General features: G+C 44.5%; 1 protein-coding gene across 12 annotated transcripts in view; it reads right to left on the bottom strand.

Annotated features, from left to right (window-relative positions):
- The window catches only part of ANKRD44 (ankyrin repeat domain 44), a 153123-nt gene that overhangs the window by 30692 nt on the left and 98263 nt on the right, over nucleotides 1-24168 (bottom strand). For 7 of the 12 annotated variants that reach the window (XR_010305603.1, XM_064158627.1, XM_064158686.1 and 4 more), the window contains exons 10-16: nucleotides 21996-22110; nucleotides 16844-16926; nucleotides 15374-15491; nucleotides 12903-12971; nucleotides 10449-10589; nucleotides 7667-7750; nucleotides 6565-6676 (exon numbers count right to left, since the gene is read on the bottom strand). Coding sequence is in view for 11 of the 12 variants with exons in the window: in XM_064158627.1 (XP_064014697.1) it covers nucleotides 6565-6676; nucleotides 7667-7750; nucleotides 10449-10589; nucleotides 12903-12971; nucleotides 15374-15491; nucleotides 16844-16926; nucleotides 21996-22110 (722 nt within the window). In the remaining variant the exon portion in view is untranslated. The remainder of the gene's footprint in view (nucleotides 1-6564; nucleotides 6677-7666; nucleotides 7751-10448; nucleotides 10590-12902; nucleotides 12972-15373; nucleotides 15492-16843; nucleotides 16927-21995; nucleotides 22111-24168) is intronic. The other 5 variants (XM_064158645.1, XM_064158665.1, XM_064158679.1 and 2 more) reach the window with 3 other exon arrangements.

Raw genomic sequence — 24168 nt, 5'->3', positions numbered from 1 at the left:
ACAGAGAGAGAGATTGGCATTGGAATGGGCTGCCCAGGGAGGTGGTGGAGGCACCATCCCTGAAGGTGTTCAAGAAAAGCCTGGAGGAGGCACTCAGTGCCATGGTCTAGTTGGCTGGATAGGGCTGGGGGATAGGTTGGACTGGATGATCTTTGAGGTCTCTTCCAACCTGGTTGATTCTATGATTCTATGAATCTACCACTAGGACTGACAGACAAATTAGGTTTGTTCAAGGTATTTCCAAGTATTAAGTTCCTATGTTCCTTTTCTTTTTTTTAGAGCAAGTGGAGTTAATGATTTTGAACTTCCTCTACTAATAAAGGAGCTTCCACGTGGGAAAGCTCTCCTAGGTAGAGGTACAAAGTTATTCACTGTACAAAATACTATCACCATTGTTTTCTGACAAAATGCCTCCTCTAAAAGAGTGCTGGTCATGGTGATGGACAGGCACTCAGAAGGAGAAATCCAGAACCTAGATGTAGATAGGCTTCTTTCTTCTCCCTCTACTTTGCTCTTGTGAGACCGCACCTGAGCACTGCATCCAGTTCTGGTGCCTCCAGCATAAGAATGACATGGAACTGCTGGAGTGTGTCCAGATGATCAGAGAGATGAAGTACCTCCCCTTTGAAGACAGGCTGCAAGAATTTGGGCTCTTCAGCCTGCAGGAGAGAAGGCTCTGGGGAGATCTTACAGCAGCCTTCCAGAAGGGAGCCTAGAAGAAAGCTAGGGAGGGACTTTTTACAAGGGCTTGCAGTGACAGGACAAGAGGCAATGGCTTTAAGCTTGAGGAGGGTAGATTTAGACTGGTGAATCCTTGACAGTAAGGGTGGTGAGGCATTGGAACAGGCTGCCTAGCAAAGTCATGGATTCCCCCTCTCTGAGGGTATTCAAGATAGGTTGGATGAGTGGAAGGTGTCTCTGCCCATGGCAGGGAGCTTGCAACTAGATGAACTAGGTCCTTTCCAACCTAAAGCATTCTATGAATCTATGAGTCAGCCCTGGGCAGGGTGGGGAACTAGACAAGCATCCAAACCAGAGGTTTAACACCTATCCCAACCACACTTATGATTCACTCTCCACCAGTGTCCTGATGAATGAACAAATTCTTGTTGGTAAGAGACATATTTAATCAGTGGCAGCCACAGCAAAGAGCTATGGGCTCTGTGGTTTCAGTTCCTCTACAGGAGGAAGACACAGCTTAGTTAGATTCCAGCAGTAACAGCAGGGCTAAGAAAAGGTGATTTCCCTCTTTTCAGACCCAGCCTCTCTTCTCACAGCACAGCCAAGATGGCCTTCTGTGCCCATTCAATTTCTGTTAGCCAAAGAATAAATTTCATTTGATGATGGAATAAAGAGAAGAGCAGATTAAAAGAACAAGTAACCATCAATCCTTACAGTCAGAGAAGAGAACTCACTACAGGAGACAGGCATTTAATTCTGACTGATACCCCTAACTACCAATCCCCAAAGAAGTCAGTCCCAATCCAAACAAACAGGAGGCTGGTTTCAGGAGGAGGAGAACAGATGGGAGTGCTTATGAGCACATGTGCCTACCATTCAGCCTTTGTGAATGACTCCTTACAAATGGAGAAAGAATTCAAGGATCTGCTTCCACTCTTTCTAGCAACACCACATCATTCACTGCAGAGCAGCCAGCCCTCTAATATCCCAGACAACCTAAAGGTCCATCAGGAAAAAGCTTCTGCCACTACACTCTTTGTTTGAACAATATAAACACAAATTTTACTAGTTTGGGACAAAGGATGTGACCACTTTTCATTCTTATTTCTCCTGCTTCTTACTTCCTAATTCTTATTTCTCCTCCACAAGGAAAATCCAGCCAAATTTGGTTCACAGTAAGCACAAAGGTAATAGCAACTATATTTTTGTAGATAAACCAGCCCTTTCCTGAAATGTACTCGAAAGTGCAAATATTTTATAATGGTGAAAGCTTAAAGCCCAGATCAGGCCCCTCAGCAAAGGAAACTTCTTTAAATGATTACATTTGGTTAGGATTAAGCTATTTTTGATACTTATTATAAAAAAACAGAGAGGAAGAAAAAATTGATCTCACAAGGTCTCTGATAGATTTAACATATTCTGGAGCACTTAAAAAATCCCTACTATCTTGCTGAAGTTTAGTATTATCCATGTAGAGAAATAACAGTAACCATTACTCCAAATTAAGCTTATTGCTGCACCCATTCTGCCTTAGTTTTGATCTTTATTAAAGCCTTTATGTTTTCTGTGAACTCTTTTCTCTAACAGTTTTATACCCATGAAGAAGTGACTGGTTCTAGGGACATTTTAGATATTTTCCAGCTATCAATAATAAAGAAAAATATTTACTCAACAACCAACCAACCAAAAACCACCCCTCAAAAAAACAGTAAAATAACAGTTAATGGATTTATTTCACTAATTCTGCCTGAAAACCTCTCCTTCAGGATGGAAAGGATTGGAAGTATTTTAGAAGGAGAATTCTCTGTGTCAGAGTTCCTGTGATGCAGATCAGTGGGTCAAAGATAGCACTGTGAAGAAAGACCTCACCTGATTTCTTATGTCATGAATCAAACCAAAACAAAGTATCTTCCTGCCAATCTATGGACACATTTACATTGGAATTTGTGGTGCTAGGTTCCCACTGCTCCTTGAGTAAGAGCAACTATAGAATCACAGACTTGTTTAGGTTGGAAAAGACCTCTAAGATCATCGAGTCCAACCATCAACCTAACACCACCGTGGCCATTAAACCAGGTCCCAAAGCCTCATGTCCATGCACTTCTTGAACACCTCCAGGGATGGTAACTCCACCACCTCCCTGAGCAGACTGTTCCAATGCCTGACCCACTCTACTCTTTCAGTAAATATTTTTTTCCTAATACCAAATTTAAACCTCTCCTGGCACAACTTGAGGTCTCCCCTCAGCCTTGTTTTCTTCAGACTACACACCCCAAGTTCCCTGAGTTGCTCCTCGCCAGATCTGGTTCTCCAGCTTCGTTGTCCCTCTCTAGACACACTCCAGCACCTCGATGTCCTTCTTGTAGTAAGTAGCCCAAAACTGAGAAAAATATTTGAGATGTAGCCTCATCAGTGCTGAGTATAGGGAGACAGTCATTTCAGGAATAGTGAAATCACCAGGACCAGAGAAACAGGCCAGGATGCTGTTGCCCTTCTTGGCCACCTGAGCACACTGCTGGGTCACATTCAGCCTGCTGCCAAACTGGCACTGAAAGTTCTGTGACTCTTATTTTCCTCTCCATTATCACTGAAGACAAGAAAAACAGCAAGAAAAATGTATTTCCAGTAAAAACCACGTACCCAGCCAAGATCTTCTCAGAAACAATCAGCTGTTCTCATGAACCTACTCTGCACAGCAACCTGACCAACTCAATCTGCAATGTTAACAGGGATCAGCAGCTCAGAAAAGAGAAACAAGAGCAAAATGTGGCAAATTTTCTGTATCTCCATTGATTTAGTTTCTAAAATGGATAAACAGAAAGCTTGAGGACTCAGATGGCATTTGATGACTTACTGTTCTCTCTGCTATGTGGAAAAGAAGGGGCCTCTGGGTAAAAGTCATGCCTAGCATCAATTAAACCTTAGTGCACGCTTTATTCAGTTATGAACAGCCAGTGCAGTCAGTAGACTATGGTTAATATCTACCAGAAGTAAGGGTCATGGGTCATGACAAAGTCCTTGTCATAGGTCCACCACAGAGAGCACAACAAATTGACAAAGCCACCAGTCAGTGTAGCTCCTTTCCACCTGCACCAGATGAATTCTCATTGCAACTTTCACGTCCAGTCTTCTACCACAATTCCCTCAGAATCAGTTTGACTGCATTAGAGGATGCTGATGTCTTAACACCTGGGAGCCTCATGTTGAAGTGAGTAAAGCTAGGCATGAGGATTATTCCAATGGACATGAAATGGGGAAATTGCTTCAGCTACTCAAGGTTTTGTTCTAAGCCTTTTGCCAACCTGAAACCAAGGCCTTCAAACAAATGCCCATAAAGACAGTGCCAGTATCTATTAATCACCACAATGAACTATAAAGTTACTGCACTCAAGTAACTCATTACAGCTAAGGGACAAGTGCTCAGGTGAACAAAATAGAACCACCTTCTGACAGTAGGTGCAAGGTGCCAAGTACTGGTCCCACTGTTGATGGAGCACACATGCTTTCTGCTACACTGAGCTTTTGTATTCTAGACAAGGCAAGCTGCTTGTCATCCCTGAACACTAACCAAGTCCTGGTGCCACAGATCTTTGAGACAGACACCTGAGCACACACCTGGGGTCCTTCACATGCAGGAGGCTAAATTTTTTAGCAGTTGTCTTTCACCATTGTACACAGAGCAGCTGTACAACCGTAACTCTGCAAACGATGCTTGACTTTGGTTTTCTCTACTGCAGCTGTAGTCACAAACATGAGAAGACTGATATGGAAAAACATTGACTTTCTGTGTCTGAATATAGAACACTTGCTTCACAATTGCCTCTAGCCCAGTTTGCCTTTCACCTTCTAAAACTAAAAAAACACATCTCTGATGTGCACTGCTTTCCTTTTGTCTAAGCAACACCATGGCTCAATAGCCAATCACTGTCTGCCACTGGTATGTTGCCAGAAACACACACAGCAACAAGCAGAAGAAAAGAGAAGGGACCTTGCTGCTCCTGGCATGCAGGGACTGTGATGTGAAGGCTGAAAAAGAAGAATTCCGCAGTGAAGGCAGCATTGTAGAAACCTCTGCTGGCACAAGCCATGCCAGAACCCAGTGATAAGGCAGGGGTAAGGTTGCAATACACTCTGCTGCGGCCACACAAGCCTAGGCTTGTGCACAGCACAGAGGACACCACTCTGTATACACACCCTGCAAAGTCCAACAACATTTGCTTTTGTTCCATACGGACAGCAGGCTCAGCAGAAGACTCCTTCATCCTTTCATGCAGAATCACAAGAGACCAGCTCTAGGAAAAGGTGCTAAACAAGGAGAGGCCAAACTCACTGCCACGAGCACTGAAGAGAGTAGTATTTTAAGAGCCCTAAATATACATGCTTGTAGGTGGAAGCCTTAAAGTCTTAACATCCCACCTGAAATTGTGCCCCAGGCCTGGTGCAATGCCAGGTCATGGTTTCCTATCTGTGGTGACCCTGACGTGGGCCAGCAGCAGTTAATTCTCCTTTGGTGGCCATAACTGACAGCACAGGTAAACAGGATGTGAAAGCAGCATGTGCTGCACAGAGCTCTTATCAGTAATAAAGCACTTTGACTCTTCAACAAAGAAAGAAAGAAAGAACCAAGCAACATAAACCACCAAACTGCACACAATGTTCTTACTACAGCCAGAGTATCTGTACAATTTCCTAATTACAGCATTTTCAAAAGCAAGAAGAGCTTGCTTGTATGTGCCACAATAATGTTCAATAGAAAGCTGTTTGTGAGTAGATCAGTTAACATTACCAGTTTTCCTATTTGTCTCTACAACTCACAAACTTCTATAAATCTATCTCTGGAATCCAAGTTTTGGCTTCTTAGGAGAAACAATTTGTAATTATTCAGGCGCAGGATATCAAAACCCAATGTCAACAACCAAAGCCAGTTCCACTGCAGGCCAGACTGGGTTAATCTTGACTAGGGGAGCTCTCCGAGCGCTGCTGTTGTTTTACTGAGAAACACAGGCACTGCAGGTAGGCAGCTGACAAAAGCTGTTTACTTTTGGTGCCTATTTACTCACAGTTTGCAAGTCAGATAATGTGCCAGCTGCAGAAGGCACATACACCATCACATGCTGGGAGCCACCCCATATTACTGTCACATATGCAGACAGCATTTAAGCATCAGCTTGTTGAGCAAGGACTGCATTACCAAGATTAACATGTTTTTAAGATTCAAACTGGCTGCATATCATGCCTCAAATACTGGGTTCAGTTTGGTTGGGGCCATCACTCCAAGAAGGACACTGAGCTGCTGGAGCAGGTCCAGAGATGGGCAAGGAAGCTGGTGAAGGGTCTGCAAAACAGTTATGGTGAGGAGCAGCTGAGGGAACTGGCGTTGTTTAGTCAGGAAGAGGCTTTGGGGACACATTCTGGCTCTCTCCAACTCCTTGAAAGGAGGTTAGAGCCAGGTGGAGGTTAGTCTCTTCTCCCAAGAAACCAGTGACAGGACAAATGCAAATGGCCTAGGGCTGCACCAGGGGAGTTTTAGGTTGGACATGAGGAACAACTTCTTCCCCAAAATAGTTATCAAGGCCTGGCCCAGGCTTTCCAGGGCAGGGAAGTCCCCATCCCTAGAGGGATTTAAAAGCTGCGACAATCTGGTGCTGAGGCACATGGTTTAGTGGTGACCTGGCAGTGCTGGGTTAACAGTTGGACTTTATGATCTTAAAGATCTCTTCCAAACAAAACTTTTCTATGATTCTATATATTTAACTGCACCAAACTGCAGGTTTTCACAGATTTGGGAATATCCAGAGAACTCCAACAGGGAAGTTCCTAATACCACCATATACATATCATATAACAGCAGTTAAGAGCCCTCCAAGGTGTCTGAGCACTCACCAGTTCCAAACACTGCCGGTGCCCATATGCAGCAGCATAATGCACAGTGTTGTACCCCTCATTATCCTGGATGGATGGATTGGCATCATTTTGTAGAAGGAACTCTAGACACCTGTGGACAATTCAGTAGTTTAAATGAGAGCTCACAATGATGTCATATTTAACAGAGTTATCTGTTATTTATAACAATCTGTTGTTATATTTAACAATTATCTCTCACTGCAGCTGGGAGCAGTGCTGACAACTGGCTGTTCATTTCTAGCAGCACTTCAAGCCGCTTAGGACTTCCCCTCTTTTCACCAACAGCTTCCTACATTCACTACTTTTAAAAAGAGAAAAATCTCTATTCATCTTGAGGATCTTCTTTAGAAAGAATCATCTTCACCACCCTACATTTTCTGTTACAAAGACAGAAAAAATCCTACACAACTCTGTTCCGTGATGTAAATGGTCTAGAATTACTACTACTGCACATAAAAACTCTTTAGATCCAACCTCTGGCCTCCAAACATACACTGTGGCAAGGTAAAACATAAAGACTTTAAACATACATATACACTTTTTCATCTTTGTTGGCTTTGGTTTTTATTTGTTTGGGCTTTTTTTAATCATTTAGTTTTCAAAGCACCCTTTATGCTCTGTACAGTGCTGACTGTTTTTTCTTACAGCATCAAGAAATCATCATTTTGTTAGCAGTACTTTCTTCCATGGCTTGTAATTTCTAGTGAATGTAAGGCTGTCGTGTGAAAAAAAACGGAGGGGGGTGTTCAAAAACCAGAAAGATCATTAAGCTGCTAGATGAAGACATCAAGCTGAGTAAATAGAGGAAGCTACTTCTGTCTACAACACACATGCTCAGAGCAGAGCCTTAAAATAAGCCACTCCGTGATGCTAAGGACTTCTTATATTTTCAAGCAGCAAGCAACAGCAAGCACAGCACAAACCCAGCAACATTAGAGAACGTGTGCACAGAGAACAGCACAGAGCAATTTATTTCAAGTTAGTCCTTACTGAAGCCAAGCACTGTGTTTAGCAGAGCAAAAGCAGAGTATCAACTGGCAGTCATCAAGGTTGAAGTCTGCTTTATTGACACCAAACTTACAATGCAGCTTCTTTTTCCTTCATCTCACTGGCTCTTTCAAGTTCTTCAGCGTTTTCATGGGAGTTACCTAAAATATTCTTTCTTCTTAGCACAGAGGACAGAAAAATGCAACTTATTTTCAAAACATCACTCCAGTGACTTCAATGCAGTCTGCCACCTGTCCCTAATCTCTTTGAGGAGCTGACCTCCTCCAGCCAACTGTAAGGGTTACCCAAGTTGTGAGAGCACAGCCTGAGTCTGCACTAGTTCAGTTTTGCAAGAAGTGTAGGTAACTATAATGTGGTAGCTAACTGTCCTGCAAGTCAACACCCAATAAAACCAATCCTCTAGAAAACAGTTTCATCATCACTTACTAGAGTTTTTCTGTTTCTCCCACAGCAACGTTGTGTGTTTTGTTTTCTTTGCAGAAAGAAACCCAGGAATTACTACAGTTTGCTCCTTTCACAGGATCATATCATGTTAGGGGTTGGAAGGGATCTCCAGAGATCAAGTCCAAGATCCCTACCAGAGGAAGACCATAATCTAGTGCAGGTTGCAGAGGAACACATCCAGACAGGTCTCGAAAATCCAGAGAAGGAGTCTCTACAACTGCCCTGGGGAGCCTGTTCCAGTGCTCTGTGACCATTACAGTAAAGAAATTCTTCCTTATGTTGAGGTGGAACTGTGCTGTAGCTTATATCCACTGCCCCTTGTCCCTTCTATAGTAACCTGCTGATTCTTCCCTAAGTATTTAAGAATTAGAGATGCTTTAATCACAGGAAACTCATCTATCTCTTCCAATTCCTGCACACCCAGATCACTCCTGGTCCCCCTGCTTCCCAGCTGGATGGATGGCAGACAAAAGACTATGTACGACCTGTGATCTTAGAACCACAAGCTTGTGGTAATGATCTTTCTTGGCCACCAAGGCTAACACAGAATACATTTATGAACTGCAGCGATCGTGGATTAGTAATTTCTAAGTCTTGTAGGAGGGCAGTTTGCTGATGTCAATCCCAATATAACATGCAAATTCCAGACTGGATTCTGCACAGTGCAGAACAGGATGTTCTTTCTTTAATACGAAATTTCCCATCTGTAATATGAAGATCTGACACTCTTTCTGTGGGTGCTAGCAATAATGGGTTGTTCTACAATCCCAAGGTCTGCCTGATGTCCACTGTCTCAGAGAAAACCTGTTACTGAAACAACTCCCCTGAATACTAATATTGTAAGGTCACAGACAGCACTCGTACTATGGTGATGTTTTACCTGCACCTGCTTCCAGTTAACTACAAATCATTGAAATCCCAGAGTGACTTCTGCCTGCTCATTAACTGCCCACAGTCAAGGCTCAATAATTATGAAAATCCTCTAGACTGAGTTTGCCTGACCTGGGGAGTTTTTGCCATTCAGCAGGAAAATAAAAACAAAACCACCCTGATCTATAAAATCACAGACTGCAAATAGCATTTCATGCATACAACAAGGCTTCTTCCAGAACATATCTGACTGAAAAATTAAATTATAGGACATCATCACCACATCAGAATCAATTTAGGTTTGAAGCATCAGGGCAAATAAAGGCCACATATCTCTTCAGAACGTGACTAAATTAAGCTTCTTTTCCATTTTGTAATTAGTGATGGAAGTAAATAGATCCTGAAGTTAGCCAAGAGCTTATTTAATAATGCAGGAACTTCACTGACAAATAGCCAAAAGCTGAAAACCACTCACAAATCATCATTCTCAACACTTTGAGTAACACCTCACCCTGGCAAGGCAGAATTAGGAACACCCAGTGGTGAAAGCCTTCCTACAAGCTAAGCCCAGACCTTTCAAGGTCCCACTACTTCTTGCCCAATACTGTTCAAGTTTGAGGTGACAGGAAAGACATTTTTATACCAGTATTACCACAGAAGTTACCATGGTCTGGTATGGCATCCAAACCTCCACCATATGTTTAAGATTAAGCTTTTCTGCAGTGGCTTTGAGGTGGCATTCTACTGAGAATGAGCTATATGTATTTTTACCAGACCTCACTATACAAGAAACCAATAGTTCCTTAGAGGAATGAAACAGAGAAACGTGGGATGACCTGAAATAAACACAGGCAGCTAACAGTTTTAAGAGGGCACTAACAGGATAATTGAGCCTGGTTTTTACATGTTAAAAGGAAGAGGTTGCCAAAACATGCACCTATCTGAGAATAAAACTTGCAGTTGCTAACCACAGAATTTCTAAGTTTCACGTCCATCTTCTCCCTCCCTCACAAGAACAGGACCATGTCCTGCCAAAGGATATTCCACAGGCTTGTCTCTCTTTAAAGTCTCTAAAAAGCAACCTGTTTTGACAAGGATGAGCATTTTTATCATCTGTGACAGTGAGGAGAGACTGAAGAGCAGATCTAGCCCATCTTCTCAGCCAGATGTCTGTGTTACTTAAGTCCACCTAGGAACTGTCTCTTGCTCCAGCCCTTCTGACAGACTTGCAAAGCAGATACAAAAAATTACTGTTGTGTGAAAAAGAGAAGACAAAATCTATGAAAATAGTTCAGTAGGACAGAGTGACTGTGAAACTGTGACATCAAGGGTAAACTGAAGAGCTGAAATGCTGCATCAGCTGGGGATTTGGCTTCTAGTTAGAGCATCTCAGCATGGAGTTCCACAGACATCTGAGAGAAATTCCTTTGCTAGAAGGATCACTTTTTTTTTGGCTCAAGTGACACAGCATCATGAAGAGAACAGGATGGCAATAATTTAGCAGAACACTTTACAGCAGGAACACAAAGAGGCATTCTTACTTTCGGTCCATGTCAGAAGCAGCAGCATAGTGCAAAGGGGTGCGCCCCCAGTCATCTGCTTCATTAATATTGGCTCCTGTTGTCACCAAGGTCTCAATACAGTGGAAGTGACAGTTTGCAGCTGCATAGTGCAAAGGTATCCTGGAACATAAATGACAATTTGTTACCTCATTTTCCAATATGCACCGCAAAGGACAAGGATGATTTAACTGCTGCATTCCTACAAACTTCCAGCAGCCTTATTATCCTGTGAGGCAATGCAAAGCGATGAGAATTTAACCAACAGGTGTTACCAGGAAGTTTTGGTGCTCCTATGAAGAGCTAGTAAGAGGCAGATCATCATTCTGGGTCTATTCCCAGTGAGAGCTGCCTCTGGTGCTCTACACCAGCACACTCCAGCTGAGAGGCAGAGCAAAGCACAGCCTTCCTCCCAACATCTCTCTTAGCTGGCATAACAACACTTCATATTGGAGAGAGACCTCTAGGAAGCAGGTCAAGCAGCAGCAGACCTCACACAAAATCATATAACCATTAGAATATTAAGGGTCAGAAGGGACCTCTAGAGATCATTGACCCCAATCTCCCTGCCAAAGCAGGATAACCTTGGGGAGGCCACAGAGAAAAGTATCCAGATGGGTTTTGAAACTCCTCGAGGAGACTCCACAACCTCTTTGGGCAGCCTGCTACAGGGTTATCTCACTCTCCCTGTAAAGAAATTTCTCCTATGTTGAGGTGGAACCTCCTGTGTTCCAGCTCATACCTGTCATTCCTTGTCCTATCACTAGACACCACCTCAAAGAGCCTGGCACTTTCATCCTGACACCCACCACTCATATAGAATCATAGACACAGAATCATAGAATCAGTCAAGGTTGGAAGGGACCACAAGGATCATCTAGTTCCAACCCCCCTGCCACGCCCAGGGACACCCTACCCTAAATCAGGCTGGCGAGAGCCTCATCCAGCCTGGCCTTAAACACCTCCAGGGATGGGGCATCAACCACCTCCTTGAGCAATATTTATAGACACAGATAAGATCCCCCCTCAGCCTTCTCCTCTCAAGACTTCTTTAACATCTTCATAGATGATCTGGATGAGGGCATGGAGTCAGTCATCAGCAAGTTTGCAGATGACACTAAGCTGGGGGCAGATGTGACTGGGTTGGAGGGCAGAAGGGCTCTGCAGTGGGACTTTGACCGCCTGGACAGATGGGCAGAGTCCAAGGGGATGGTGTTCAATAGCTCCAAGTGCAGGGTGCTGCACTTTGGCCACAACAACCCCATGCAGAGATACAGGCTGGGGTCGGAGTGGCTGGAGAGCAGCCAGACAGAGAGGGATCTGGGGGTGCTGATCGATACCCGCCTGAACATGAGCCAGCAGTGTGCCCAGGTGGCCAAGAGAGCCAGTGGCATCCTGGCCTGCATCAGGAATGGTGTGGTCAGCAGGAGCAGGGAGGTCATTCTGCCCCTGTACTCTGCACTGGTTAGACCTCACCTTGAGTACTGTGTTCAGTTCTGGGCCCCCCAGTTTAGGAGGGACACTGAGATGCTTGAGCGTGTCCAGAGAAGGGCGACGAGGCTGGTGAGAGGCCTCGAGCACAGCCCTACGAGGAGAGGCTGAGGGAGCTGGGATTGGTTAGCCTGGAGAAGAGGAGGCTCAGGGGTGACCTTATTGCTGTCTACAACTACCTGAGGGGTGGTTGTAGCCAGGAGGAGGCTGCTCTCTTCTCTCAGGTGGCCAGCGCCAGAACGAGAGGACACAGCCTCAGGCTGCGCCAGGGGAAATTTAGGCTTGAGGTGAGGAGAAAGTTCTTCACTGAGAGAGTCATTGGACACTGGAATGGGCTGCCCGGGGAGGTGGTGGAGTCGCCCTCCCTGGGGCTGTTCAAGGCAGGATTGGACGTGGCACTTGGTGCCGTGGTCTAGCCTTGAGCTCTGTGGTAAAGGGTTGGACTTGATGATCTATGAGGTCTCTTCCAACCCTGATGATACTGTGATACTGTGACTAAACAGCCCCAGATCTCTCAGTCTTTCTTCACAGAAGAGATGTTCAAGTCCATTAATCTTCCTTATAGCTCTTGGTTGGGTTTTCTCAATCATAACTCAGGTGCTGTCTTGGGCACACAAGTGCAAGAATTAAGGCAATAAGGGAAAAGAAAACAAACAAATTCCAAACGAACAAACAAATCTGGAAAAAAAAAAAAAAGGGGCACCAACAGCCCTGGTTATTTTAAACCCAGAAAGCTCCAGAGAGTGGGAAGTAGTTTTAATGTAGTTAATGAAGTCTGCACCTCTGTCTGCCACAGAGCTGCAGCAGCAAGAATTCTGCAGGGAAAGCCACATCCCTGCTTTATTTGGCTCCTGATTTTCAGAGTACTTCTGATTTCCAGACTGAGGTAGCCTTTCCTCCTCCCTTGCTAGATACTTTTTCAAATGATCTTCATCATTTACCTACCTCCCACATTTGTCCTTCTTATTAAAATCTGCTCCGCTGCTTTGCAAGAGTTTTATACATTCAACATTACTGCAAAGAGAAGTAAAGAAAACTTGAACAAACCTGAAGTTTACATATCTGTTGCCTCTGCCCTCCCCTCAAAAAATACAGAACAGTTATTCTGACTATTTTTTGCATTATTTGCCATGCAAAATCAGGCAGCAGTCAACCAAAATGACATTCAAACAAAAAGAAAATGGAGCTACAAACAACTATTTCCTTTTACACTACAAACCCTCAAATTCTCTTCTGCAGAAGGAATAAAAAAATTAAGTAATGTCACAAAGAGAGCACAGTCAATGTGATCTGGAATCCAGTGCCTACTGAATTCAGCTGTACTCCAATGCTCCCCACAATGAACTGGGATTTGATGAGAACTTTAGAATGAAGTTGTTGCTGGCTAATGATGAAGAGGTGACATTTAATGAAAGCCACTGCCATCCAGCAACACATTCAACAGTAAGCCACGCTGCTCAGATCCTGTTTGCTTAGTGAGATGCAATCACAATGTTTGTTCGAGGTTTATTCTTGGATGGTTTGTTTAGGTTTATTCTCATTTGATTTGTTGACTATTGATAGATTTCAGCACATTTCTTAGTGCTTTGCTGAATAAAAGCACAGCTGTTTAAAGTGACTGTCATTTCAATACTGCATTTATGAGTTGGGCTCTGTTGCTTTGTAGTTGTTGAAAAGTATCATCCTACCATAGCTGCTGCTTCTTCTTTAAAGCCAGATGATTCTCAATAGATAATAAACCAGCTAAATTCTTACATCTGTTTTAATTCCAGCCCATAAATGGATGACTCTAAGCCAAAAAGTGACTTTCCAAGGCTCCTTGTCATTCAGGGGGGCAATAAATCTGTCACCTGTGTGCATCACCAGATGAGCAGGCCTTTGAAGGATGTTCTTTCCTGCACCTCCCATTTATGTAATGAGAGTAACAGATACGTGTCAAGACAAAAAAAAAAAAAAAAAAAAAAAGAAAGAAAAAAAGAATATCCTTTGTATAGCCCCAGGAAAAAAAATCAAGACTGGATGCAATATACTGCTTCATGATCATCCCTGTTCTAAATTGTCATTGCACAAAACAGCTGCAGAACATTTGCCACACCCTCCTAGAAATAAAACTGCTTGTTAGTGATGACAATTGTAGTAAAGCACTGAAAAAACATGGCTTATTTTCATGAGCCACTTTTGCTTCTCCTCTGTAGGGCTTTCAGATCATTTCTGCTGTTCTTCTGGAGAGCAGCATCTGAACTATACTGTAATAACCTCCCTCCAAGCAACACTCATACCTCCTCTATTAATGTCAGACAAGTCTCAAGAAGAGTAACACCATAAGAACAATGAAAACAGTATTTGGATCAATTTTAGTAGATGTTTTTTCTAACAACAATGATAGTGACATATACACTTGGTTCACTGGGGAAAAAAAAACCACAAACTTCCAGAAAGGCTGCCAAGTATTTTGCTGTGGGTGACCATTTCTCCTTGCTATAACTACAAAGAATCTAAGCTGTGTTCTGAGCCAAAGATCCATTTCAGCTGTTTTCTGAGCCATAAAGTACTGAACAGAAGAGTCAACACCCAGCATTAGCCAAGTGTTTTCTCCTTTTGATAGTTTAACTTCACAGCACTCCATTGACAGTTAACTGGAAATATTTAAACTAGTTGGATGCTACATTTACAGCTTTAGTTGACACATTTCACTTTCCATTTGTTCCATTTGCGGTCTTCCAGCACTTATCAGAAATGAAGCACCCTAAGAGAATGACAACCTTTACACTTTCTTGATGAGAGGTTGGTTGGTTAGGGGTTGGCTTTTTAGTTTTGCTTTGGTTTGTTGGGTTTTTTTTTTGAAACTTTGAAACTTGGCACCTAAAAAGTGGGAAAGAGGTAGATGAGTTTCATTTGGACTCCAAGACCGCAATCTGATGGGCACTGCAGCATAGTTGGATTTTCTGCACAAGGACACAGTGCAGAGGTGGAGGCCAAGAATAGCTCTCCTGTCATCAGAGTTCTAGGAGCTACAGCTCCTTCTCCTCACTTGCTTTGCCCTAGGAAATGATGAGTTCCTGCTGACTTTGAACCCTCAAGGACCACTGTGGTCCACAGACAGACCTGGGTAAGGATACGATAGCTCCTCCCAAAGCTGAAGCAGTGTTTACCCGGTGCCTGACACCCATGCTTAAACTGCTTCAAACTACAGCCTCTGCAGCAGAGGAAATAAAACTATCTCCTCCACTTTGCAGGCAACCCTGAATGAAGGCAGTGGCAAAAGACAGCCTCAAGTGACCCAGGTGACATCAGACCACTTTGCTTCCCTCGCACTCAGTAAATCCCTCTGCGGATGGCACAGTGAAGTGGGCTGGCACCAAATCTGCACCGAAGGCACAAAGTAACTTACAGCAGCTACGGGCACAGCTACTCACCCTCCAGCAGCAGCAGCATGGAGGCACGTTCTTCCAAAGCTGTCAGGGGTGTCTATGTCAAAGCCTGCAGACAGCACGGGCTCATTACTAAACAAGGACACTATGCTATACTTTTGTCCTAGTTAAACCACAAGAAACATTGCAGAGACAGAAAAATCAGTTAGTTGGGGAAAAAAAAAAAGAAAAAGAAAAGAAAAGAAAAATACCAACCAACCAAACCAGCACAGCAGCATGCAAGCAACGACGGTCAGAGAGAGGTTCAGGGGAATGGGCGAGAGGCTGCTCCAGTTTGGCAGCTCTATAAAAGGAGCTACAAAGTCAGTGAGCATCTATTGCCACTTCCAGCTCTGCACCACATCCCCCTTTCAAACCATGGGACAGGCATTAGCGAGGCAGATACACACCAAGAACACTGGGACAGCAGGAGAGGAAGACAGAAAACATGGGAGTTGTAAGGAAAAGTCACAGAGTTGGCATCAGCATGAAATGGGATCATTTTTATTGCGTGTGGCTTTTGGGTTGGGAAGAAGTTTCCAGGAGCATGCAGAGATACTCATCATGATGCACAAGGCCAAAGATAAAAGCCTGGCAGCATTAAGCCTGGCGCTGGTCACCCAGAGCTGTATTTTTATTCCCCTTTCCTCATCTAGTGGTCGAGGCCAGAGTGTGCTATAGTTTAATGTAATGGGTCTGGAATTGCCATTTTTCACACTTTTTTTATAGCCTACAGGACTCAGATTTAGAGGGAAAAGTAGCCATAGTAAGTTTTATGTGTTAAGTAATGAAGCAGTTTTCTAGAAAAAACATATGATCTGCCTTGTGATGTTTTAAGTCATAGGAACTCTTGCCTGGAAAAAAAGGATTTGGGATTTGGCACCTGATTTGTGCCTCGTTTCAAAGGGTTGTGTCAGCAGACTCCTGCTGCTTCTGCTTTGAGCTCTGGTGAGGATTCTGAGACTGCTCTCTGGACACTACACCTTTGCTTGCTTCTTCTCTCATGCCTGTAGAGTGCTGGCTATCCGAGCTCCTTAGCTCCACCCGGACTGAGAAACACACTCTAGCTGTGTCTGAAGCATCTCCTCATCAGTGAGGCATAAATACCTGTGCCAGCACAGGCCTAGAGGAGATCATTTCCTGAATTATCCCTTTGGGCAGGGAGCAGGGAAGCCCAAACCAAAACACTATCTCACATTCCTACAGTTTGGGAAAGGATCTTAAATTTCCTCCCTTCTCCTGGTGAACTAACCTAAACTCTCTGAACCTGCCAGGAGGAAAGGGGTTGGGGCAGGAAGACCCCAGGATGCTAGGAGGTGCCAGCATGCCATTAGGAAAGCCTCACATGCTGCCAGACAGGACAGCACGGGAAGCCTTTCACTCCACCAGCTCACAACAAAGGGCAGAAGAGGGGCTAGGCTGTAAGCAGCAGAGACACACGATTGGAGATCTACAGACGCTGCAAAAGTCACTTACCCGATGACAACAACTTCCTGCAGCAGTCTGAGTGAGCATTCAGCGCCGCTAAGTGCAGAGGGAACATGTTGTGGATCCCACACCTGAAAGGCACAACAGCCACATTACACAGAGCCATCTGGGAATGCCGATGGCACACAGACACAACGCAGCAAAAGCTCCTTCCACAAAGGCAGCATTTGTTATCTTTGCGGAGAAAGATTCTTCCTGCCATGTTTTTTTTAATGCGTGTTTCCTTAGCAGCCTTCTTGGGAGCTGGAAATATTCTGACGCAGCAAGCTCTTGGCATTACGCTTTAAGCAGAATGTGGCAGAGACAGCTCTAAAACTTTAAGGTGAAAGCCAAGGTATGGGAGAGGAAGCAAGACAGCAGATACTGCTCAGAATCAGCTCCCAGTGTGGGACGCACACATTTCTGCATCAGCTACATCTACTGCCACTCTAGGGTAAAAGGAAATGACAAAATCTCCTCAATTATTACCTGTGAATCCCATTTTTCCTGCAGTTAGATAACTCTCATGTGGATTTTCAAAGCATCCCCTTCCCCCCACCACTCTCTCCCCTAGGGCTGGAGTTGCTGACAACTCTTCTTCACACTTCCCCTTAGGCTGCCAGGACATTTACAGTTTTATTCCCACATCCTTAGAACTCAACATCTCAGTTTCCTGTTTGCTTCAGCCACAGTCCAAACACTGCCTTTCACTTTTTCCTCCCTTTAACGCATGACCTTCTTTTCCATTACACTTCCCAGAGCAGATATGCTGGGGGAAGAAAAATGTAAGCATCTGTCATTTGACCAATCCTTATCAGGCAACCATGTCGTTTGCAAGGGAGCTGAGCATGCAGCAGCTTTTATTAATATCAGCAAACCATCCCAGTTCAGTCTTCAACTGTGCCACTGTTACTGCCTTTGAAGGCTTTTAGGTTTGGACATCTTGGTTTCTGACACGTTGCTCCTAGAGGGCGTCTAGAGAAAAGCAACAAGGATGGTGAGGAGTTAGGAGAGCATCATATGCAGAGCAGCTGAGAGCTGGGGTGGTTTGGTTTGGAGATGGATGGGAGGAGACGTCATTGCTCTTTACAACTCCCTGAAAGGCGTCTGGAGTGAGACTGGTGTTGGGTCACTTCTCCCAAATAATCAGCAATAGAACAAGAGGAAATGGGCTTAGGTCTTGCCAGGGTAGGTTTAGATTGGGTATTAGGCAAAATTTGATTATTGAAAGAGTGATGAGGCATTGGAACAGGCTGCCCAGGGAGGTGCTGGAGTCACCATCCCTGCAGGTGTTCAAGAAGCTTGCAGATGTGGCTCTTCAGGATACAGTTCAGTGGTCATGGTAGTTGGGTTACAGTTAGAATCAATGACCTTAGAGGTCTTTTCTGACCTTAATGATTCTATGATTTAGCAGTGGGTTGTGAAAATCATCTTGTTATTCCAGAAATATTCAAGATTATCATCCACTGCCTACTCCAGTAGATATGTTTTAGATAAGTGACAAATTCTTGAACAAGAGCAGATGGATTCTTATCTGCCCTTCTCTTCTGCAAGACATCTGGTGGATAGGAGAGCCTGACCACTTCATGGAAGAGGATTTCAGATACAAACCAAAGACAAAAAGGACTAACCATAAAGCATAATTACTCAAAAAAGAATGTAGATGTTTCTAAAGCTATCTTGCTCTCTCCAGCATTTTTCACATAACTGTATTTAGCTGATTTTGGCATGATTTTAAAAAACTAATTCTTTCCAGAATCCACAGGCCCATCCCTCCTGTTTTCAAACTAAAGGTGTCCACCTTGCTGCTTCCCTATACTGAGTGACTTGTGCTATATAGATCCTAATTTTACTAGTGCCAGCATCTCCATCTTACAGTCGATCTACCTGAGAATGATCTGACAGCCTGTCCTCTGAAGGATACAGCACAAGCTCCACCAAGCTGCTGCATCTGTATAGACAGGGTGTGCTTTTTAGCTGTAGATCCGTCTGTTTAAGCTAACATTGGACATTCTGCATTGCTGTGCTTCCTTCTACACCTATTTTCCCTCTATCTCCTCTTTCATCCAGTTATCTGAAACACTTTCTTCTTTTAGGTCAGGATTTCCACCAAGCACATTTTGGCTGGTTTCCATCAAAAGACATTACCTGCACATTTGCAGACTACTGTCACACTTCTCAAGTGCTGTTCACACCAGTGCCTCACATCACTTATGCTTTTCCCTTTAAATTCAGCTGTCCCCAAGACAGAGCAAGGTGTTTGCTAACAGTGCTGCAGAAGTGTCTTTGCAAAGACAGTTAGGGGAGCTCAGGCAGAGTTATTGACAAGCACCATGTACGGAAGCCTATTTCCAGCATTTCGATCCTCCAAACAGCAAGAGCATCTGAATCTGCCTCATATCTTTGAGCCAACTTCTTATTTCTGTGGCTGGAAAAAGTATTTTGCTCAATGTTCCAGTTAGCCAAGAGTGAAATAGAAATTTCTAACTGGATAACCCTGATTCCAAGAGATTCCTATGCCACTGCATCTTGTTTTCCCTTTAAACCTCAGGATAAGGAACAAACCCAGTCTTATTGTCCTGGAGAAGGAGCTAGGAAAAATACATGTCTGTTCAGACACCAAGATGTTCTTCATGCTGCCTATAGTAATAAAACCCAGTGGCAGATAGCTGAAGCCTGTGGAATTTTAGTATTGATGCCAACTGAAGATTCATTCCACCTTCTGAGTTCACATGGAGACAGTTGTAATTGATCAAGGCTGCATCAGGAACAGTGTGGCCAGTAGGACAAGGGAGGTTATTCTTCCCCTGTACTCAGCACTGGTCAGACCACACCTTGAGTACTGTGTCCAGTTCTGGGCCCCTCAATTCAAGAAAGATGTTGAGGTGTTGGAACATGTCCAGAGAAGGGCAACAAAGCTGGTGAGGGGCCTGGAGCACAAATCCTATGAGGAGAGGTTGAGGGAACTGGGCCTGTTTAGCCTGGAGAAGAGGAGGCTCAGGGGTGATCTTATTACTGTCTACAACTACCTGAAGGGGCATTGTAGCCAGGTGGGGGGTGGCCTCTTCTCCCAGGCAACCAGCAATAGAACAAGGGGACACAGTCTCAAGTTGTGCCAGGGTAGGTATAGGCTGGATATTAGGAAGAAGTTCTTCACAGAGAGAGTGATTTCCCATTGGAATGGGCTGCCCAGGGAGGTGGTGGAGGCACCGTCCCTGGGGGTCTTCAAGAAAAGACTGGATGAGGCACTTAGTGCCATGGTCTTGTTGATTGGATAGGGCTGGGTGATAGGTTGGACTGGATGATCTTGGAGGTCTCTTCCAACCTGGTTGATTCTATGATTCTATCAGCAAATGTGCCACCTTCTTGAATGTCACCAAGCAAACAAAATACAGAGAGCTTCAAGTAACTTCAAAATTAACACCAGTTCATTTGTGTTTGCAAGATAGATGACTCCTAGATTATATCTTGGAGACATGTGGAGGTTAATTGCCAAAAAAAAATCAGATCCTGCTCTTAAATGCCTGGTACAGATACTCCTCATGGCATTGCATTGCTCCAGTCTTATACCCCCTTGTTTACCTCCTGGCTTGCCCCTTTCTTCTGACAGATGATAAGGCCTGCAGTGATAGAATGAGGGACAATGGTTTGAAATTAGAGATTTAGATTGGATGTAAGGAAAAAGTTCTTTACAATGAGGGTGTCTGAGCACAGGAACGGGTTGCCTAGAGAGGTAATTGAGGCCCCATCCTTGGCGATATTCAAGGTGAGGCTCAACAAGGCTCTGAGTGACCTGATCTAGTTAAGGATGTCCCTGCTCACTGTAGATGGGTCCGACTAAATGATCTTTAGAGGTCCCTCTCAATCCAAGTGATTCTACAGTTCTACAACCTGAACATAACTAACCAAGACTCAAGTACTCTTAAAAATCAATCACCTAATGTTTGAGCTGACAACACTTCTCATATTGTGAGTAGAGTCTTGACACAAGTGCAAGAGAAAAAAACAGAACAAAAAAAATGAAGTAGAAAATTCCAGTTCCTTGCCCTTCCACTGAAAAACAGCCCTATTATTTTTACCAGATGAGTATCAGAAACCATGCAACACCAAAACAGGCTCTACTTACATTGAGACAAGAAATACTTGGGTATTATCTGTTTTGCAGTACTGCATTTCTATTGATTATCCTATGTGACCATGTATGTAGATAAAAAGGAACATGCACACAATTCCCTTGGAAGGTAGCACTGTGCAATGCTTTGGGAACAAGGAGCAACACTTGTACAACCTGTAGCTGAGCACAAGAGGAGCCCAGCAAGGGTTCCTTCCCCTCTACGCTTTCCAAGCACCCATGTCTCACAGAATCACAGAACTTTAGAGGTTGGAAAGGACCTCCAGAGATCATCGAGTCCAACCTCCCTGCCAAGGCAGGATCCCCTAGGGTAGTTCACACAGGAATGCGTCCAGGTGGGGTTTGAAAGTCTCCAGAGAAAGAGACTCCGTAACCTCTCTGGGCAGCCTGTTCTAGTGCCTTGTCAGCCTCACTGTAAAGAAGTTTCTCTTCATGTTGATGTGAAACCATCTATGTTCAAGTTTGCATCCATTGATCCTTGTCTTATTACTGCACATCACCAAAAAGAGATTGGCCCCGTCCACTTGACACTCACCCCTGAGATATATAAAGATATTGATCAGATCCCCTCTTCTGTTCTCCAGACTAAACAGCCCCAGGTCTCTCAGTCAATCAAGTCTCTCAGCCATCCTCATGGGTCTCTGTTGGACTCTCTCCAGCAGGTCCCTGTCTCTCTTGAACTGAGGAGCCCAAAACTGGACACAGTATTCCAGGTGCTGTCTCACCAGGGCAGAGCAGAGTGGGAAGAGACCCTCCCTAGACCTGCTGGACACACTTCTCCTGATGCACCCCAGGATGCCATTGGCTCTTTTGGCCACAAGGGCACGTTGGTGACCCATGCAGAACTTGCTGTCCACCAGGACTCCAGGGTCTTTTTCCACAAAACTGCTTTTCAGCCTATGTCACCCACTCAAGTAAGCTACAATCATGTTAGCCATTTTAACCCTCTCACTTGAGAACCTGAGGAGTAACTGTGTTTACAGGCATGGGACAGAACACTTAAAGATTAAAAACACTCCAGCCACCTACTTGGCAGTATCAGCTCCGCTGGTTATGAGGGTGTTAATCAAAAGCTCGTGTCCGTATCTCGCAGCCACATGCAGAGGGGTGTTGCCATCCTTATCAACACAGTCGATTTCTCCTCCTGCAAAAGATGTGTTCATACAGCTTAACACTGAAAGATGAAGCACAAACCAGTGACCACAAGTGTTAACTCTCCCTAGAGAACCAGTCCCACCAGAGAGAGGCAAAATTTCAGAGGCTAAGCTGCAGAACGCAGGAAGCTGTCAGCCTAGTACAGAGGGTGGCCTGGCAGGAGCATTTTCACCTGCCTCTCCAGCTGCAGTGGTGGGGGAAACGGTGGATAACAGGTGAACAGGATGACATTCAGGTACATGATTCCAATTTGCTGCTTATCTCAAGGTACAAACAGATGCCTTGAATCAAACTAACAAAATAAACTGCTGAAAGGATGCCCTCATTGATAAAGGCACTGCCCAGGGAGGTGGTGGAGGCACCGTCCCTGGAGGTCTTCAAGAAAAGACTGGATGAGGGACTTAGTGCCATGGTCTAGTTGATTGGATAGGTCTGGGTGATGGGTTGAACTGGATGATCTTGGAGGTCTCTTCTATGATGATGATTCTATGCAGGTTAAACAGTGCTCATTCAAGAGGCTATCAGGAACACACTGCAAACAGCAAGAGTGCTGTGGGACTTCTGTGTGCCCAAAGAACAACCACCAAACAGCACTTAAGCAGAACTGCTCCTGGTGCAATTTAACCCTCTCAATTTAAGCAAGAAAAATCATCTATCTCTTTCTTCTCTGCTGCAGCTTTTGACGCCTGCAAAGATTGCTATGAACTCCTGTTCCTCTTTTTGGACCAAGAAACTATAATTTCTTCAGTAACTCCCAGTAGGTTTGTTGCACCCCAGTGCCTTTCCCTAGCCCACTCCAGCTGGCTCACATCCTTCTGGATGTAAAATGTCAACAACTCAGAAACAGTGCTACAGCTGACATCTCCCAAGGCTGAGCAAAAGGCTGACTTCATGCCTGCTGGTTATGCTCCTGCACACTGCATAGCACCACGAACACTGTTGATCTGTGTTTCTTTTAAGAACCATGACTGCTGACTTGTGGTCAATAAGCTTTTCTGACCCTCTGCAAGCCCCTAATTCTCTCTTGAGGAACCACCACCCAGCTGCTGCCACTCTGAACTTACACAGCTGATACTCCTGCCTGTGTGTGGGGTCTTTCATTCACATGCATTGTAACTTCTGTCTCCAATTTTAAAGGATTATTTTCCATTCCAACTCCACCTACTGCCAAGCTAACAAGTCTTTCCCACCTTCCTGTTCCCTCCAAATGTCAAAAGCACACTTTCTAGTCCATTATCCAAGTTGTTAATGAAAATACTGGATAGTCCCAGACCCAGGAGGGAAAATGAAACCTCCCTCACTGCACCTTCCCTTTCAACAACAATCCAATTATCTCTAATCTCCAAGTCTTCTTTCTCATCTTGTTATACACCACTGCTGCCATACTGAAATACTCTGCTAGTTTGCTGTGAGACTACTTTATGGAAGCATGTAAAAAGCGTTGATGGTATCAGTATCACAGAATTCTAGCATGGTGGGGGTCAGAAGGGGCCTCTGGGGATCATCTAGTCCAACCGTTTTGCTAAAGCAGGGTCATGCACAGCAGGCTGCCCAGGATCACAACATGAGTTTGGAATTTCTCCAGAGAAGCAGACTCCACAATATGTCTGGACAGCCTGCTCCAGGGGCACCAGCACCCTCACAGCAAAGATTTTTTCCTTACATGGTTTCAATTTGTGCCCATTGCCCCTTGTCCCACCACTGAAAGGAGTCTGGCCCCCTACTCTTTAGCTATTTAGCCCCCTACTCTTTAGCTATTGCTGAGCATTGAGAAGATCCCCTTTCATTCTGCTATTCTCCAGGCTAAACAGCCTCTGATCTCTCAGCCTTTCCTCCTCAGAGATGCTCCAGGCCTCTCAGCATCTTTGTAATCTCCTCTGCACTCTCTCCAGGAGCTTCCTGTCTCCCTTGAACTGGGGAGCCCAAAACTGGACCCAATACTCCATCAGTGGCCCCACCAGGGCAAAGTAGAGTGGAAGGAGAATCTTCCTGAACCTGCTGGCCAAAATCTTCTTCATACATGGCAGGGAGACCACTGGCCAGCTTG

This window comes from Pogoniulus pusillus, chromosome 2 (assembly GCF_015220805.1).
Source record: "Pogoniulus pusillus isolate bPogPus1 chromosome 2, bPogPus1.pri, whole genome shotgun sequence".
Lineage (NCBI taxonomy): Eukaryota > Metazoa > Chordata > Aves > Piciformes > Lybiidae > Pogoniulus > Pogoniulus pusillus.
This window is presented reverse-complemented; position numbering and strand designations above follow the sequence as displayed.